Below are 16944 nucleotides of genomic sequence, written 5' to 3'. Positions count from 1 at the left end.
TTAGACTTGTTGAGGATACGCATGACGACACATCAATCATGCATGCGTGCCTGCGCGCATATACAAGTCTGCATAGAAATCCTGTAATCCTCAAGTTTGTGTAGAACACAGTTTATGTTACAATTTGAGAAACCACCCTGTTGGAGTTATTAGCGAAATGATATATTATTTAATTGCTTAATAGTTTGAACCACTTTGGTTTTCCTCTTTCATTTCCTGTTGATGACAATGATGATGACGATGATTCACCACCACTCGGTCCTGAAGTAACATAATCACTTTTATTCTCAGCAACTGTGCCTCCTTCGTCTTTAGTCGTCGGATCTCGTTCTTTTCGCATTGTATCGATTCTATAGATAAACATATAAGATGTAGCATCAATTTACATTGAGTGCTACAATCGATATGTCGTAACTTACAGCCTTACCTAGATCTCACAGCTTCGACACCAGCAGCTCTTGGATCCGTTAATTTCGTTTTTACACTCGGTTTGAGCGACGATTGTCCGGAGTAATAAACGACAGCAGAAGGAATCAAATTTTCATCTATCAATCGCGCTTCAGGATTCAAAACGTGCTTTGGTGGAGCTGTATCTGTCGACAAGAGAAATTTTATTAAAAATATATATCTTTCTATCCCTTTTACTTCTCATTCATAAAATGAATATGTCAACTACGAATTACTACTCACAGATTGTGAATTCGCAGTTCGGATCGTCTAAATAATTCACAATAAAATCTTTGACGGTTTGAACACTCTCCAGTGGGCCAAACAAACCCTGAAGAACGAACTGATCGGGAAATTGTATGCGAATTACGGTGCGTCGATACTTGTTCAATTGGTCCAGAGTCCGTTTGTTTCGATCCAACTGACGCTGCGCTTCTGTCAGTAGTGGAGCGGACTCGAATTGTTCCCTGCGACGCTTAGCGTCTCGCATAAGAGTCTTTGCGTCGTGCAAATCGAGCTCGAAAAAGCTGTCCGGCAATTCGTCTCTCTGCAGTGCCTGAGTTCCGGCTTGATTGAACACTAGAGCGTTTCTCTCCCCTAACTACAATACGAGATTATGTACATTAATAAGCAAACACGTCACTGCTACGAGATTGCACGTATGCACAATTACATCTTACAAACTCAATTTTATATGTGTCTTCCTGATCTATCTTGCACGCCTCCGTGATATTCTGATCTCTTTCAGTATCGTGGTCGTGGACATTCGACACAATGGAATGAGTTTCTTTTATCACAGATGTATCTATTTCCTGGTTTTCCCCCTCATTTCTTGCATTTGTCTGTTCGTCTTCTATATCCATCTTCTCCTCTGCATTTACATCTGACTTTGTTTCATTTGTTGTCTCCATTTTTTCTTCATCTATGTTTACATCCAGGTTTATCTCATCTCCCGATTTGTTCTGATTCTCTGTATCTGGCACAATTGTTGGCAACAAAGTCATGTCATCTGTTGTCTTACTACAGTGTGCTGTTGGCGAAAGTACTCTTTGAGAATTTCTATCATTTCTTGAGCTACTTGATGAATCACTCCATGAGTCCACTACCGAGGCTGGCTTTGGGAGCAGAGGTGTTGACACATGTGCTTGAGTTTTTAATTGCTCGGGATTACGGTATATTAATCGTATTATCGCCTTTCCACTGTTTAGGCCTAGTGATTTCAACGTCGTTTTCTCCAATGCTTCTCTTCCATATACCTGTGCAGAAAAAAAAAGGTGCATCTTTGTTGCCTTTCGTTTTTATGCTTGCATCGTGCAGCAATTGTCAAACATATCAATTTCTATATTTCATTAATACACCTTATACCTCACTATGCATATAGATCAATACAGCTCTCTCGAGGTCCGAATTGGGAAATATGTCTATCAACGCTTGAGCTAATGTTGTATTAGGCGAGAAATCGCGCATTATTCTCTCTCCGTCCTCTGGCTGTATACCAATTGTAACACTCGATACAGAGCGCATCTTTGTGCAAGCTACCATTTCCAGCTGAGCATTATTCGGTAGACCACTAAAGCGGAACGTCGTGTTAAGATCTAATATCCGATGAACGTGTCTGTAACAGTGAGATGTAACATACGGCTTATGGAAATTATATCACAATGCAAACCGAAGTTTCGAAGTGTCGTACTCACTTAATGTCATAGTCGTCGACGTTGTAGCCTTGCTTCTGGCACACCTCCTCCAAAACCTATGGAAAACCAGTCGCAACATAAAAATGTCGCGTAAACATTTTTTTTGCTCAACGTGTTGCGTGACGTCTGCATTATTCTCACAGAGAAAACGTAATCACTGTCAATCGTTGGTGAGAAAGAAACAAAGGAGCGCGTAATATCAAATCGCTTGATTTACCTGCAAAATCGTCGTGTTGAGTGTAATTTTCACATTTTGCCGGCGGCCGTTCGGCGCAAGGACGATTACAGATTTATTTGCCGTCATAGTGATGCGCCGAAATTTCAAGCGATTCTAAACGCGCGCACTGAGTAACTTCGAATACAACAGCTGATCCAAAGCAACCTCGCTCGCGCAGACATTTCACGCGCTTTCACCGAGAACATGTACAATCGCGTTTTCATGACGTCGATCGATTTTCGATGAACACGACTTTATTGCATTTATAGCGGAAATTGTGTTCATTTTTTGCTTTTTATAACGATTGAATGAAATGGGATTTGCACGCTTATATTTCGTTTTCCAGCTGGACTTGCGATCAGCCACTAAAACATAAACCGCATAGGGAAATCGACCAATCGCGCACTAGAATTCCTCTCTGGTGAAACATTTATAGAACGATTATAAATCTTTCCTTTTTACATAAACTCTCGAAAGAAGGAAATATTTTAAAATGTTTTCAAGGTAGAAAATATTCGCCTTTTACGAATTTACGCTAGAACATTAGTAATCGACTTTCCTTGATTCTTACTGCTTAGATAATTGTTTTATTTTTTTTTATAAACTACAAAACACGTTCGTAATTCATTAAGAGAATTTATCTTTCGAGAGAATCTCCCGGGCTGTGGTTCTCAATTATGGTCAGCCTGCGCGTGCGATGAAAGCAACTCGTTTACATTACACGTCCGCGCGTGTGAGACAGCGAGTGTTACGTCTGTCGTGTTCTTGAATGAGGGGCCAACGCCGTTGCTCGAGTCAGCTAACGAACCGACGGACAAAAACAAAATGTTCACGACGCGCCGCTGCGTGTTTACCAGCAGCGGCCGCGTGTGCGTGGTGACGACGTGATCTGCTTGTGTCTATGCTTTGTTCGCGCGCGCATTGCCCCGGCGGCCGCAAATGATCAGCCGTAAGATGATGGTCAAGAAGTTGCTGTGGCGCGATGGCAGTGTCCTTTAACCGGTACCTGATCCTGCCGGAGATTGAGAGAAGTGAATCTGGTGCTGTCGCCGCCGTTGTCGCCGCCGCTGCTGTCGTCGAACCGGATGGCGAACGCTTATATACGAACGAGACCGTCACTCCTCGGAGCTGTTGTTCGACCACCGGTGGCACCACGGCGACTGCCACCGTGACGCCGGTGACGGTGCCGTTGTGTGTGCTGGGCGAGGTGCAGCTGCGTTTCCTCTGCCCGGACGACTTGGAGGAAGTGCGTTCGCTCTGTCAGGATTGGTTCCCAATAGGTGAGCCCTTTAATACCACTCATTGCGCGTAAGGTGACATGTGCAACTTGAAACGTCAAACTCTCTTTTATATCTGTAGACTGAACATTTGTCTTTTCGAGGATATGTGAAATACTAATTTCTTGAAAGATATTTGATTCTGTAAGATATTGCTTAACAGATTAGTTCTTGCCTGATATTAGTCTTACTATAAGTTCTTCAAGTATAATCTTGTTTTTTATTGTAGAATAAAACTGATAACACAGATAATGAAAGTGTTATTCATAGAAACATTTATCAAATTTCTTAGTATAGTATTGAAGAAAGCTCAAGATAAACTAAAACATCTGTGTATATCAAATTTTTTGCTACTCTTAATTAAACTAACATGTACTATTTAAGAGTCTATTAAACTTGATTTAATTCAATTTTTCTTCCTACAGATTATCCTTATTCGTGGTACGAAGATATTACAAGCTCTTCGAGATTTTACGCACTTGCCGCAGTATATGGTGGAGTAATAATAGGACTGATTGTTGCGGAAATCAAGCCATATACCAAGCTGAACAAGGAGGACCGTGGTATTTTGTGCTCCAGTTTGGGGAAAGATTGTCTAGTAGGCTATATACTCAGTTTGGGCGTACGTCGTGCATACAGGAGAAATGGTATAGCTTCATTACTACTGGAACAATTGCTGGCCCATGTCACTGCTCCTGAACGGTCCTCTGTTAAGGCAGTCTTCCTACATGTATTATCTAGCAATGTTCCCGCTATACTGTTTTACCAGAGGTGTCACTTTCGACTACACAGTTTTCTTCCATATTACTATTCGATTCGCGGCAAATGTAAGGATGGTTTCACGTACGTCCTTTATGTGAATGGCGGTCATGCGCCATGGGGTATCTGGGACTGGGTGCGTCACTTGGCTGGTGCAATGACTAATTTTGTACCATGCAGAGTGCCGCGTTGGATTTGGCAACGTCTTCTGTGGGCAACCACTGTCCTCTCGTATCATAGATGATACATTTTGTGATTTATTATATTCTTTTATATATTTATTTCTTCCCTTGAATTCTAGAAGTATTATATATAAAGTGCCATAAATCAGTTAAATTTCTGATGAATTCATAATAAAACCTGTTTATTCTATATTATTTTGTTAAATAGACCTCGCGACTATAATATGACGTACGCGAAGTCAGAAACGGATATTGTATCCACTGTCAACTTATAGTGATATAAATGAACATTTACACTTATATTTGTCTAAAATTTGGGAAGCAAGGCCTCAAAGTACTTTAGCATGACTACCGTTACCAAGGATCGTCAGAAGAGTCGAGAACGTACCGGTACTATATAATAATGCGTTAAGATATTCTACATATATAACTGCCAAAAATTATTAAGTTGACATAGTCACGCGTTAAATTTCTCTTCCATCGTTTTATAAGTACAAGTCTAAATTGTTAAATTATATTTGACAAGTGAGAACTTTAACATATTTTTATTTAACACAATATGAAATCAAAGAGTATAATTTACCACTGATGTTTACAGAGACTTATATATTGCAAGTACATCGAAACAAAGGATATATACATAAAGTAAAACGAGCAATATATCTCTGAATTATAAGTAGGCTAAATAGAAATCTGTCCATTTAAAGATATTTTATTGATGCTAATTATATAATATAATATTAATGTCAATTGTTAAACTTTAATACTTTAACGATAAACTTAAATTTGTAAGTGAATTAAAACCAACGTATATAAATATTAATTAAAATTAATTTTACAATAACTTGTTACAATATTATATTTCACGAAGTACAATCTGACATAACTCACAACAATTCGAGTAATTAGAATATATTTTTCTCGTTTCAATTTATGTATATATTCATAGAAGCACTTTAATAATTTGTATTCACCTTTACTGAACTGTTCTAGACGAAAACGCTTTTTCCTCTTTAACCATATTAAAACCATTATATTTACCACGAAAGCGTCAAAGATAAATTTAAAAAGAAAAACTATGTACGAAAGTGAGATGAGTGCGTGTGCAGATGATATTTATATACACATAATGTAAATATAAATATATATATATATATATATATATATATATATACATAAATTAAATATAAAAATAGCTGTATATAATAGTGTATCGAGAGGTTGTTTGTAATAAATTAACATGTTATAATTTATATATAAATTCTATTTGAGTCCAAGTACCGCTATATGTTAAAATTCTTTCTTTTTCTTAATTTTCTTTTGACTATATATCTTATGTATCTTATTATATTTTTTTCTATAATAGATTATTGAATTATTCGCATTATATATTTATTTTACTAATGTTCATTGAGAGATCGAAGGTCGGTAGAAACCTCGGGCAGAACCTACCTTTATATTTTTATAGGATATAGGATATGTACAGACATGTCTAAACAGATATAGTGTGGGAAATGTATTAACCATGATTTTGGAGAATAAAAAAATACAAATTTAAACGTTGCTATAATAAAAATATATTCTTAATGACTATTATAGTTATATAATAACTAACAGGTTCATATTATCTTCGTATAATATATAAAAAAATATATACATTGAGATATATCACGACCGCTTTCTATAAAATATAGATAAGATGCGATGCAATAAGTCATCCGTTCCAATAAGTTATTCCGTTTTGTCATAAATTATGCTGTCCTGTCATAAATTATCCATACTTTGCAAATTACTTTGCAAACCTAAATTGGATATAAACTTCTCGAAAAAAATCGAGATAAAGAAACAAGATCCTAATGTATTTACATTAAATACTCAGATAATTCAAATTACAAATTAAACTTTTCATGATTGCTGAGATTTGGCCTGAGCATTTGAAGCAACGTGTCCAAATTCAATGCATTGTCCTGTGGCCAGTGCCAAATAACACGTCCCTCGAATGCTTGTTTGAAATTCGCTTCAGCAGCTTGCGGTCTACGGTTGTCATACTCTTTCAATCCTGTATCCCGATTAAAAACATAAGTATAATTTGTTTTTTGACTGACATGACGGGTCCAAGGATGAACGGTGCTTCTTAAGAAGAGTACGCTGTTAAGTCCAAAATACAGTGGTTCTTTGTCATCTTCGCTATCGCGTTCCAATGGATTTTTTGGAAACTCGAACGGCATTGACATACTTTTCACGCGACGTGGTGCAATTCGCAACTTCTTATTTATGTTCGGTTCGAACATGAAGATTTCCTTAGCTCGCACACAAACGTAGTCATGCGGGGTTGGTTTCCACAAAGCATCGCAAAATTTCTTTGTGAGTTTATGCCTATAATATAAATATCTCATTGAATATATATTCATATATATTAACTATAGTCTTATATATGTATACACCGACGATATTTATAGAGACTACATTTTGTATTATTATTATTATACCGATAGATCTATAACATTATACCGATTTATTACTTCAATTTGTAAAGATATTGAAAATATAAATGAAATTATTCGTATTATGTCCGATAAAATAAATGGAAATAATATCTTACCTGTGAGTTATATATTTCGTGCTTACATCCTCACCACCGAGCATATAAGCATCTAAGATGTGCAGCGCACGAGACTTGGTGAAGTATTTTCCTGTCCATTTCGATTCGTACACCAATTCAGCATATACGAGAGTATTGGGCGGTAATTCCAATTTCACGTCCCCGATAGATTCCCATTTGCCCTTCACGTAACGATATACTCTCCTCCTGCCCAGGCCCAGATAAAACGTCGCTGCTTTATCTTCATCAACGTATTGTCCAGAACCGCATGGTATACAATACCAATCGTATGGTTTATTGAATATTGTGACATTTACTATTTCTTTGGTCAGTTTCTGCGCATCGTGCCCGATGAAATCTGCAGAATTATTTAAGATTTCTCGTACCTATAACAATCAGAAATCAAAATAATCAGCACAGCTACCTAAGAAGTGTAATAAATGCATTTTTATTGATATTATAAAAAATATTGTTTTTCTATGATTGCCTAACAGCACAATCTGTATATTTGAACATATAAATATTATCTAAAATGAATAAGCATAATAATTATTGCTGATCACTTTTTTGTTAACACTCTTAGAGGGCAAGACTCTAGAACAATGATAAACATTTATTTATTTATTTACCTTATCTTGCGGCTTGACGTTATACGGTCTCACACGACTCTTGTCGGGTAAATTCCAATGTTGCAGACACATTTTTCGCATATCTGCTTGCTTTGGTTCGATTAGTAACGTGTCTTCGCAGAAAGCTGCGATTTTTAAGAGATTTACTATTTGCTTCTTTCCCAGGGTGTCGTTCGAGTTTCTCAGATATTTTATGAACGACTCGTTTGCTTCTAGCTCGCTAAGCGGTACCAATTGGGTCACATCGTTGTCCTTCTCTTGCTTTGAGATATGTGACATCATAAGGTTAGCATCAAATAAATAACGCATTACTTCTTCTGTATCTTCCTTTTTTCCCTTGCATATTAAATAGCGTTCAGAATTAGCTGGTCTAGAACTGTTGGGCTTGAAAATACAGACACTGTCGAAACATCTGTACATCAAGTAAACTAGTCCAACACTAAACGGCGTGAACAGATCGAATAACTTTGTTACAAAATGTCCACCTGTTCTCACTATCATGAGTGCTATCAAACATTGGCATAGATAGAGCCGCTTTGATAAAATCTCCTGTATATTTTCTTTGCCTTCCACAGAGAAACCTCCATCTGACATCATAAAATGTACTCCTTTTCCATATGTGTGTTTCATGATTAAGTCTCTGAACTCTATCTGATTCTTTGGATCATACACATCACCATTATCTTTAGATCCATAAAATGGATGGAAAGTCTCGCATGGTCCGGCGAAAAACTCGTCTAATTTAAAGTCATTTTCATTTTTCAGAGTAAATCCAAATCCTTTAGCATGCCACTTCTTTCTTGACAAAATATATTCGCTAAAACCACCAGGGCCAGCGCATACATCTGCAAAGTATAACAGCTCGTCCTTCATATCTACTCCATCAGTGAACATAAAATTGCACGCTTTATTTATGTTCGCCATCTTAACAGCTGCACGATTTAGGAAACCTGCGGTGCGGATGGTTTCGTAAGCATTTGAACGAGTTCTTGCCTTTCGCATTTCAACCTTGTTTAAACCATCAAACATTGATTTCGAATTGATGAGCTGTGCCATTATCTCTGGGTCACAGAAAGTAGTCTCATCGTCTATGATTTCCTTTTTAGGTCCTAATACTAACCAATTTTCAATGTGCGTCTTCCTCAACACAGGATAATTGTTCATTATCCATTCCATGTCTTCAATTACTTCTATTACTTCATCCTGAGGAACCCACTTGAGGCTCGCCTCTTTAAGGTTTGGTGCAGAATGGCCAAATCCTCTTCGACCATATTGCATGAATGGTTCTATCGGTTCTACCCGACCTTGACTGTGTTTACCAAGACCTGTTCCTGGATGATACCCCATTTTTTCCATCATACGCTGAGTCTTCTCAATGAAGGATACATCATTAGTCTTGCTTTTATTTTCATCATTTAGCTTCCGTTGTTTATTAGCATGACTGGGTTTACTTCCATCAAGACCATCAATACTTGACATTTGGCTATGACTTAATATATTACTAAAGTGATGATTATCTGCATCATCATCGGAAGAAGATGTATGGTCTTCATATGCTTCTGCTTTGCGCTTATTATTACCATAGTACATTAAGTCTGTCATTTTAGTATAATGGGGATTGCTGATGGAACCAGTATTTCCATTAACTTCATCAATTCCAAGTAACTCAGTACTGGAAACTCTTTCTTCGCTCATGCTTGCAGAAACTGTAATAACAAAATGTTTACAGTTATATCTAAATTTACATATATTTAGAGAAAATATTAATACTATAATATTATAAATATTAAAACTAAAAATAGAAGAAATAGAATATACAGAGTGAGGAAAATGATGGAAGAAGCTCTTAAAAATCTCAAAAGATATAAGTTTTACAAAAAAATGTTTCAGACAAAAGTTATAGGGCTCAAAACGATGTATTTACTGATCTTATCAGTTTGACTTTGAATAGCGCTGCCATCGTCAGGTCAAGGTCAACTTATCTTTTTTAAACAGAAACCCCCATTTTTATTATATCATTTTTTTCTACTAATTAATTTAACCAACTTTTGTCTGAAACATTTTTTTATTTGCCTAATATTTTTTTAGTTATTTAAGAACATCTCTGGAACTTTTTCAATATTTAACTTACGATATCTTACCAACTATTTGTCGAAAGAAAAAATGCTATTAGACCTTTTTACTCTACTTGGTCTCAAGAATATATTGTTATAATAGCACCTTGACCTTTGTTAATTTGATGATTTTGAAATTTCCAAGTCAGTAAGTTAACAAAAGTTAGGGAACTATTGAACAATATGTTCTTGAGACCAAATAGAGTAAAAAAGTTTAGTATCATTTTTTCTTTTGACAAATAGTTCGCGAGATATCGTAAGTTAAATATTGAAAAATTTTCCGAGTTTTCTTTAAATATCTCAAAAAATATTAATCAAATAAAAAGTGTTTCAGACAAAAATTGATTGGTAGAAAAAGATGATATAATAAAAAATGGGGGTTTCTGTTTAAAAAAAAAATAAATTGACCTTGACCTGACCTTGGCAATGCCACTCAAGGTCAAACTGATAAGATTAGTAAATATATCGTTTTGAGCCTTATAACTTTTGTCTGAAACGCTTTTCTGTAAAACTTATATCTTTCGAGATTTTTAAGGATTTCCATCTTTTTTCCTCACCTTGTAGAGATATATGTAGAGAAAAGAAATAAAATTAAGTATACCAGAAAAGTAAAATATTTAGAAATCAGAAATATTTGAATTATTTAGAAATGTGGGATTAAAAAAAATTCTCTCTTATCTCTATATATTTCTATAAATTATAAGAAAGGAAAACAAGAAAAAAAGATATAGAATTGAAAAGGAATATACTTACTGTTTCCTATTTCATTTTCCATTGCGTTCTCATTAATTTGATATAAACCAGCTTCCATCTAATTTATGAGATCAATGAACTTTCTGAAAATATTAAAGAAATTAATAAATATATGGATTAAAATAAAAGAATTAATAATGAAATAATGATAGTTATGGAAAGTAGAAAGAGCTATTTTACTGGATTTACAGAAATACAACAAATATATAGTTAGTTTGTTACTCCAATTTATCTGTATCACATAAACCTAATAAAATTATACAAATAATAATGGCTTTAAGTAATACAAAATTTCATATGAAAGTATCAACATGTCCAAAGCTTTAGAATAATATAAATCAGAAATTAAAAACTTCTGATATATGTTTATTCTATGTCTAGTATATGAATGCACAAAATTATATGTTATATGACATTAACATTATATTATTGCATGAATTTGAAAAGGATTTATACCTAATATAATGGTACTTAAGATTTTAATTAAAAAAAAAGAAACTTATTTCATATCTAATCACCTTAGAACTGTTACATATAAATATAACCTTATCTAGCTACAATTAGCAGTGAACACGTAAAATAAGTCTATTTTAAATAAATTTAAATAAATGTAGAAAAAAAGAAAAATAATAGGTCACAGGAGAAGTTCTCCAAATGAACCATAATAGTAAATATGTTAAGGCTTTCAATACTTCTTCTTGACGAGTTTTACGATGAATCTCATATCAAATAGAAAAATATATCTTTTGAAAAGTGCTAAAAAACAAATTTTCCTACAAAATACGAAATTCATCGAGAAAATAATGTAATTTTTAAGTATTTAATTGTACCTGTATCATTTTGAATCATTATCATTATTTCTTATAGAAAATTCACATATTATATTCCAGAAAAATATTTCCATATATTAAAGTTATTATGCATACTTGTGTATACTTATAAATATTGTAAAATACAATCAGTTAGATATATATTTTATAATTATGGTCGCGTACGATCTGTACATCTTCCCTAACCTCAACAAATTGAACATATTCATGATTAGCGTCAAAATATGTAATTGCTAAAATCAATGGATCGCTATTTTTTTTATTTTATTAACTTTGTAGTTTACTTACCATAAAATAGATTTGCGTTATTTATTGCAACAATCATTAGAGATTACAAATCTTAATAGATTCTTAGATAAGGACTTCGCAAACGTATCGTAAGTCTAGAGCGTTCCTTAACGTTAGGTAGTCAAAAATCGACTGTGATGCCACGGTATAAAGTCAGCGGCACACAGTGCTTGTTTTCGTGCTTGCTGGATGAAAATACTGCGTTCTGATTGGTACATTTTCATTCATCTTCGGAAATACCAATCAGAACGCAGTATTTTCATCCAGCAAACAATCCAGCACGAAAACAAGCACCGTGTGTCGCTGGCTTAAGAAAGAACAGTAGGTTCACTCGGTGACGGTTCTTTTGTGGTCTGTTCTTTTCAGCTGCACTGCGGAACTAGTGCAATAAGTTAGAATGAGACAACTATATTTTTTCTCATTTTAATTTATTGCACCAGTTCAGTAGTGCAGCTGAAAAGAACAGACCATTGATCTCAGGTGCTACAAGACCGCCATGTTATTGGTTGTGCGCGGGTTATAATTTGAATGACAATAGTAGCTAAAATAGATTTATTGCTGTTTTTCAATATTTACTGTCAAATCTATAATATACATTATAAAATAATATAAGAATATGAACTATTATTAATATAATATGTTAATAATATTATAATTAATAATATATAGCATATTACTAATTATAATATAGAAAGATGTATATATATACAGGGTACTAAATTTCAAACGTAACAGGTAGAAAATCTCGAAAACTAAATGATATTGAGGTCCGCTTTTTTTTTATATTATATTGTTTTGAAGGGGACACATTTTGATTAAAAATTTAACACTTTGCAAATTTAAATTTGCACTTTTGCAGTTTATTATACAACATTTATACCCACCTCTTTCATTCATTTTACTGATTTTAATAAAACAACAATATTATATTAAAAATTCGGTCATATGGTTAATCGTTGCTTAAGGTCATTCTACAATACGTGTCGTAAGTTGTAAGCCATAAGAATTAGCGAATCACAGTCGATTATTACAAAAATAATCGGCTATAAAGCCAGCGGCACACGGTGCTTGTTTTCGTGCTGGATTGCTTGCTGGATGAAAATATTGCATTCTGATTGGTGCATTTTCATCCATCTTCGAAAATATACCAATCAGAACGCAGTATTTTCATCCAGCAAGCAATCCAGCACGAAAACAAGCACCGTGTGCCGCTGGCTTTATTGATCAGTTCTTACGGCTTACAGCTTACAACATCTATTGTAGACCAGACCTGAATATAAGGATCTAACAGTAAGGACCAATAGTCACTAATTGCTCACTGAGCGGTTTTCTTTGCTGAACGTACTCATTCAGTACTACAACCGCTCACTGAGCACTCAATGAGCTATCATTTGATTGGTATATTCCTTTAGATTTAAAAATATACACCAATCAGATGCAAGAGCTCATTTAGCGCTCAGTGAGCGGTTGTAGTACTGGGTGAATCCAGAACCACGAGTTCTCACTGAGTGCTCACTGAACGCTCAGTGAGCACCCTAGGTCAATTTACTGGGTGCAAACGCTTTCTAATTGCTCACAGTGAACAGTCGCCATATTCGTGAGCGTAGTTTTCTATCGCTGACTCCTATCACTGTTGATTACGATAATGCAAATTTCTACTATTTAACATGTCTCCATACAAATCATTTTCATAATTTACTATATTTTGAATAATCATATCATTATCTTCTATTTCATTTTGTAAAACTATCATAATAATGCGTCTTTGCATTTCAAATAATATTATTTAGCGTACTAATACAAAAATTCTTTAATATTTTATGCATGATATAAATATCGTTTCTGAGGGAAGATTTACATCTGAGCAGAAAAGTAGAAAGCAGAAAAGCAGCAGCCTCTCTTGAGAGAGAGAGAGAGAGAGAGAGAGAGAGAGAGAGAGGGAGGGAGAGGGAGGGAGAGGGAGGGAGGGAGAGGGAGGGAGGGAGGGAGGGAGGGAGGGAGGGAGGGAGGGAGGGAGAGAGAGAGAGAGAGAGAGAGAGAGAGAGAGAGAGAGAGAGAGAGAGAGAGAGAGAGAGACAGAAGAGAAGGACAAACTACCAGCGCGACTTTTGATTGGCTGCTGCTTTTCTGCTTTTTGCTTTTCTGCCTGTGTGAATCTTCCCTGATAAATATATTTCTAGTACAAATTCACCAGCACAAGAATTATATTAGTTACTAACTTTTAGGGATATTACGTTGACGCGAAAAAAATGAAAAGGAGCATAAAATTCACTCTATATTAGTCATACAGTTGCAAGTCGCAAGAAATTCGTCAATAGCTATCTAATATTCTTCGTTCGCAATAAAAACAATAAACTGCAATTGCTAAATTTCTTGTAACTTACGATTAGTGCGAGTAATGTAGAATGATCTTAAAGTGAGCTGAGTGAGCGAAGTGAGCGATGTAAAACTACGTTTACGAATATGATGAGCGTTCACTGTAAGTAGTTAGGGAGTTTTACATCTAGCAAATTGACTTAGGGTGCTAATAGAGTGCTCATTGATAGCCGTTTCTCACCAACGTTGATTAATCTTTATTCTGGGTTTCAGATTTTGTCTACAGAGAGTATAAACTCAAATTAAGGTTTAATTGACCATGTTAGAAACGGATGTGAACATTCAATGAGCGATTGTGCTAAATGCTATATTGAGCGTACATCCAGTACGTCATAAAGTGCTCATTAACACTGATATTCATAGTCAGGCCTTATATTTAAGACTTCCTTAAATTTATCTTCAGATGGTCTATAGCCAATAAAATAATCCGTGCAGCATCTAAAGATGGATATAAGGAGGCCTCAAATATAAGGCCTGACTATGAATACGGGAATACGACTATAAGCGGTGCTGAGCGGCTATCTGTGAGCACTCAGTGAGCACTCGTGGTTTTGGATGCACTCACTGAATGCACCCATAATACTGTGGTAATGCTATGAAGCAGTTTTGCGAATTGGTGAGGTTTCACGTGCATGCGCATGCGACGAAATTGGAAGGAATCCAGTAAAGGTCATTCTACAATATGTGTTGTAAGCTGTAAGCCGTAAGAACTGACCAATTATAGCCGATTACTTTTGTAATAATCGACTGTGATTCGCCAATTCTTACGGCTTACAACTTACGACACGTATTGTTGAATGACCTTAATGTACACATATTAGTGGCAGTTTTGATGGAATGCGAACGGCAGATAGGCGATGGGATAGTAGATTAATACGCCAATGTTTGGTCTATGTATGCTAGATAATTATGATGTTATATGTAATAATATTATATATTAAAAAGGTAAAATTTTAGAATAGGGCCTTTGCCGAATTTTGATATTTATTTGCTACTCTCATGGTAAAAATTTTTGTTGTAACTCCGACAGTGATAATCAATCGGTGGAGCCTGAAAAAAATATTACCCACTTATTTTTTGAACAATTTTTTTGGTAAATATTCAAAAATACTATTATACCAAAAACTACGTTTTCTTGTTCAGTAATTTACAAAATAATTTACAAAACTAGCTGTGAACAAACATGTATACAAAGTTTTACATATACCGGGTGTTTCAGACCACCTGAGTCACCCGATTTTTTCGTTAACGCGACATTTTAGAGAAAAATATTTCAGACAAAAGTTATAGGGCTTCAATATTTAACTCGCGATATCTCCCTAACTATTTGTCAAAAGAAAAAGTAATACTAGACTTTTTGGCTCTATTTAGTCTCAAGAATATATTGTTCCAATAGCGCCCTGAATTTGGTTAATTTGATGATTTTGAAATTTCCAAAAATCAGCAAGTTAACAAAAATCAGGACGCTATTGTAAAAATATATTCTTGAGACTAAATAGAGCAAAAAAGTCTAATACTACTTTTTCTTTTGACAAATAGGTAGCGAGATATCGCGAGTTAAATATTGAAAAAGTTATCAAGTTTCCTTTAAATATATCAAAAAAATATTAGGTAAATAAAAAAATATTTCAGACAAAAGTTGTTCAAATTAATTACTAGAAAAAGATGATGTAATAAAAAATTTGGATATCCATTTAAGATTTTTATGTTGATCTTGACTGGACTTTTCAAGGTTATCTCAAGGTCAAACTCATAGCGTCAGTAAATAGATCTTTTGAAGTTCTACAACCTTTGTCTGAAATATTTTTCTCTGAAATGTCGCGTTAACGAAAAAATCGGGTGACCCGGGTAGTCTGAAACACCCAGTATATTAAGGGAAGGGGGAGGGGGCTAAGATCTTTATAGGAAAAAACATGAAAATTTTATTCCATATATTTCAAATTTTAAATATCGATTTTATACTGATTAAATACCGTTCATAGTTGTTACTCGAATCTTTCGTCTTATTAAACAATGAGTCTACGATATACTAAAAATGAATACTGAAAAGATTAGCAAGACCCTTACGCAAAGTAGGATCATAAATTACGTATCATAAATTACAAGCAAAATAAAGCAGAGCATTATTCACAATCATGCTCTGCTTTAATCAAATGCACAAATTTATATTATAAAGTCTAAATTATTGCGGAGAATAGTTTATGTCTTTGGTTTATTAAAGTTTATTGAGTTTTTTATACTTTTACTCAATAGTTTAAATTTGGTGTATGTTTCCGTCAGAGTTTTATAAGACCCGAAAAAACATGAAAAAAATAGCTCGGTAACATTTTTTTCGGGCTCCTTCCATTGATTATCATTGTCGTAGTCACAACAAAGAATTTTATCCAGCAAGTAGCAAAAATTTATCAAAATTCGGAGAAGATCCTATTCTAAAGTTTTACCGCACTCTTTATCTTACCTTTCTCATGTAGCAATGAAAAAGGTAGTCCGTTGATGGCTTCCAAGATGCCGGACTGAGGAAAAACTCGCAGAAACTCTTAAAAAGAAAACACATCTGCACAAGCTAGATCGCCAAAGCGAAGTGTGCTGTAACAGCGTCTTTTTCCTCATATAGGGTCCTAAGAAAGTGAGTGGGGGAAGTGAGTGGGGAGAATGAGTGAGTGGGGAAAGAAATTTCTCTCACATGTTTGCTTCATGCACGATGCCTATTGGTTGTTTTTGAAGGAATGAACGTCCGTTATATTAAGATGATATATATTCGGTTTTACTTAACAAA

General features: G+C 34.8%; 3 protein-coding genes across 4 annotated transcripts; 1 reads left to right on the top strand and 2 right to left on the bottom strand.

Moving 5' to 3' along the window:
- Window positions 1-15: 15 nt before the first annotated feature.
- On the bottom strand, window positions 16-2796 carry LOC105191012 (tether containing UBX domain for GLUT4). The gene is made up of 7 exons (XM_011154089.3): window positions 2359-2796; window positions 2142-2197; window positions 1813-2062; window positions 1128-1703; window positions 691-1048; window positions 428-593; window positions 16-350 (listed from the first exon to the last, which is right to left on the bottom strand). The coding sequence occupies exons 1-7, from the start codon at window positions 2443-2445 to the stop codon at window positions 170-172; spliced, it is 1674 nt and encodes a 557-aa protein (XP_011152391.1). The 5' UTR covers window positions 2446-2796; the 3' UTR covers window positions 16-169.
- Window positions 2797-2987: 191 nt separating this feature from the next.
- Window positions 2988-5393, top strand: Naa60 (N-alpha-acetyltransferase 60). The gene is made up of 2 exons (XM_011154094.3): window positions 2988-3638; window positions 4061-5393. The coding sequence occupies exons 1-2, from the start codon at window positions 3341-3343 to the stop codon at window positions 4636-4638; spliced, it is 876 nt and encodes a 291-aa protein (XP_011152396.1). The 5' UTR covers window positions 2988-3340; the 3' UTR covers window positions 4639-5393.
- Window positions 5394-5849: 456 nt separating this feature from the next.
- Window positions 5850-16644, bottom strand: Cmtr1 (Cap methyltransferase 1). Of its 2 annotated transcripts, none has more exons than XM_011154096.3 (5): window positions 16627-16644; window positions 10675-10757; window positions 7808-9513; window positions 7179-7564; window positions 5850-6952 (listed from the first exon to the last, which is right to left on the bottom strand). In XM_011154096.3, the coding sequence occupies exons 2-5, from the start codon at window positions 10730-10732 to the stop codon at window positions 6466-6468; spliced, it is 2637 nt and encodes an 878-aa protein (XP_011152398.1). In that variant the 5' UTR covers window positions 10733-10757; window positions 16627-16644; the 3' UTR covers window positions 5850-6465. The 2 variants fall into 2 exon arrangements, with proteins under 2 accessions (XP_011152398.1, XP_011152397.1); XM_011154095.2 differs by lacking the exon at window positions 16627-16644 and adding an exon at window positions 11793-11919.
- Window positions 16645-16944: the final 300 nt, after the last annotated feature.

Source organism: Harpegnathos saltator, unplaced genomic scaffold (genome assembly GCF_003227715.2).
Source record: "Harpegnathos saltator strain DR-91 unplaced genomic scaffold, Hsal_v8.6 scaffold13, whole genome shotgun sequence".
Classification (NCBI taxonomy): domain Eukaryota; kingdom Metazoa; phylum Arthropoda; class Insecta; order Hymenoptera; family Formicidae; genus Harpegnathos; species Harpegnathos saltator.
Note: the sequence above shows the minus strand (reverse complement) of the source record. Positions and strands in the feature narration are given on the sequence as shown.

What these genes read in the sequence shown, in the direction of transcription:
- LOC105191012 (XM_011154089.3), bottom strand. Translation starts at nt 2,445, where the DNA reads ATGACGGCAAATAAATCTGTAATCGTCCTTGCGCCGAACGGCCGCCGG. An exon ending in GTCGACGACTATGACATTAA is followed by an intron (nt 2,063 to 2,141) that starts GTGAGTACGACA and finishes TCACTGTTACAG; the next exon opens with ACACGTTCATCGGATATTAG. An exon ending in ACACATATAAAATTGAGTTT is followed by an intron (nt 1,049 to 1,127) that starts GTAAGATGTAAT and finishes CTCGTATTGTAG; the next exon opens with TTAGGGGAGAGAAACGCTCT.
- Naa60 (XM_011154094.3), top strand. Translation starts at nt 3,341, where the DNA reads ATGGCAGTGTCCTTTAACCGGTACCTGATCCTGCCGGAGATTGAGAGA. An exon ending in TCAGGATTGGTTCCCAATAG is followed by an intron (nt 3,639 to 4,060) that starts GTGAGCCCTTTA and finishes TTCTTCCTACAG; the next exon opens with ATTATCCTTATTCGTGGTAC.
- Cmtr1 (XM_011154096.3), bottom strand. Translation starts at nt 10,732, where the DNA reads ATGGAAGCTGGTTTATATCAAATTAATGAGAACGCAATGGAAAATGAA. An exon ending in GGAAAATGAAATAGGAAACA is followed by an intron (nt 9,514 to 10,674) that starts GTAAGTATATTC and finishes TTGTTATTACAG; the next exon opens with TTTCTGCAAGCATGAGCGAA. An exon ending in ACGAAATATATAACTCACAG is followed by an intron (nt 6,953 to 7,178) that starts GTAAGATATTAT and finishes TTTATATTATAG; the next exon opens with GCATAAACTCACAAAGAAAT.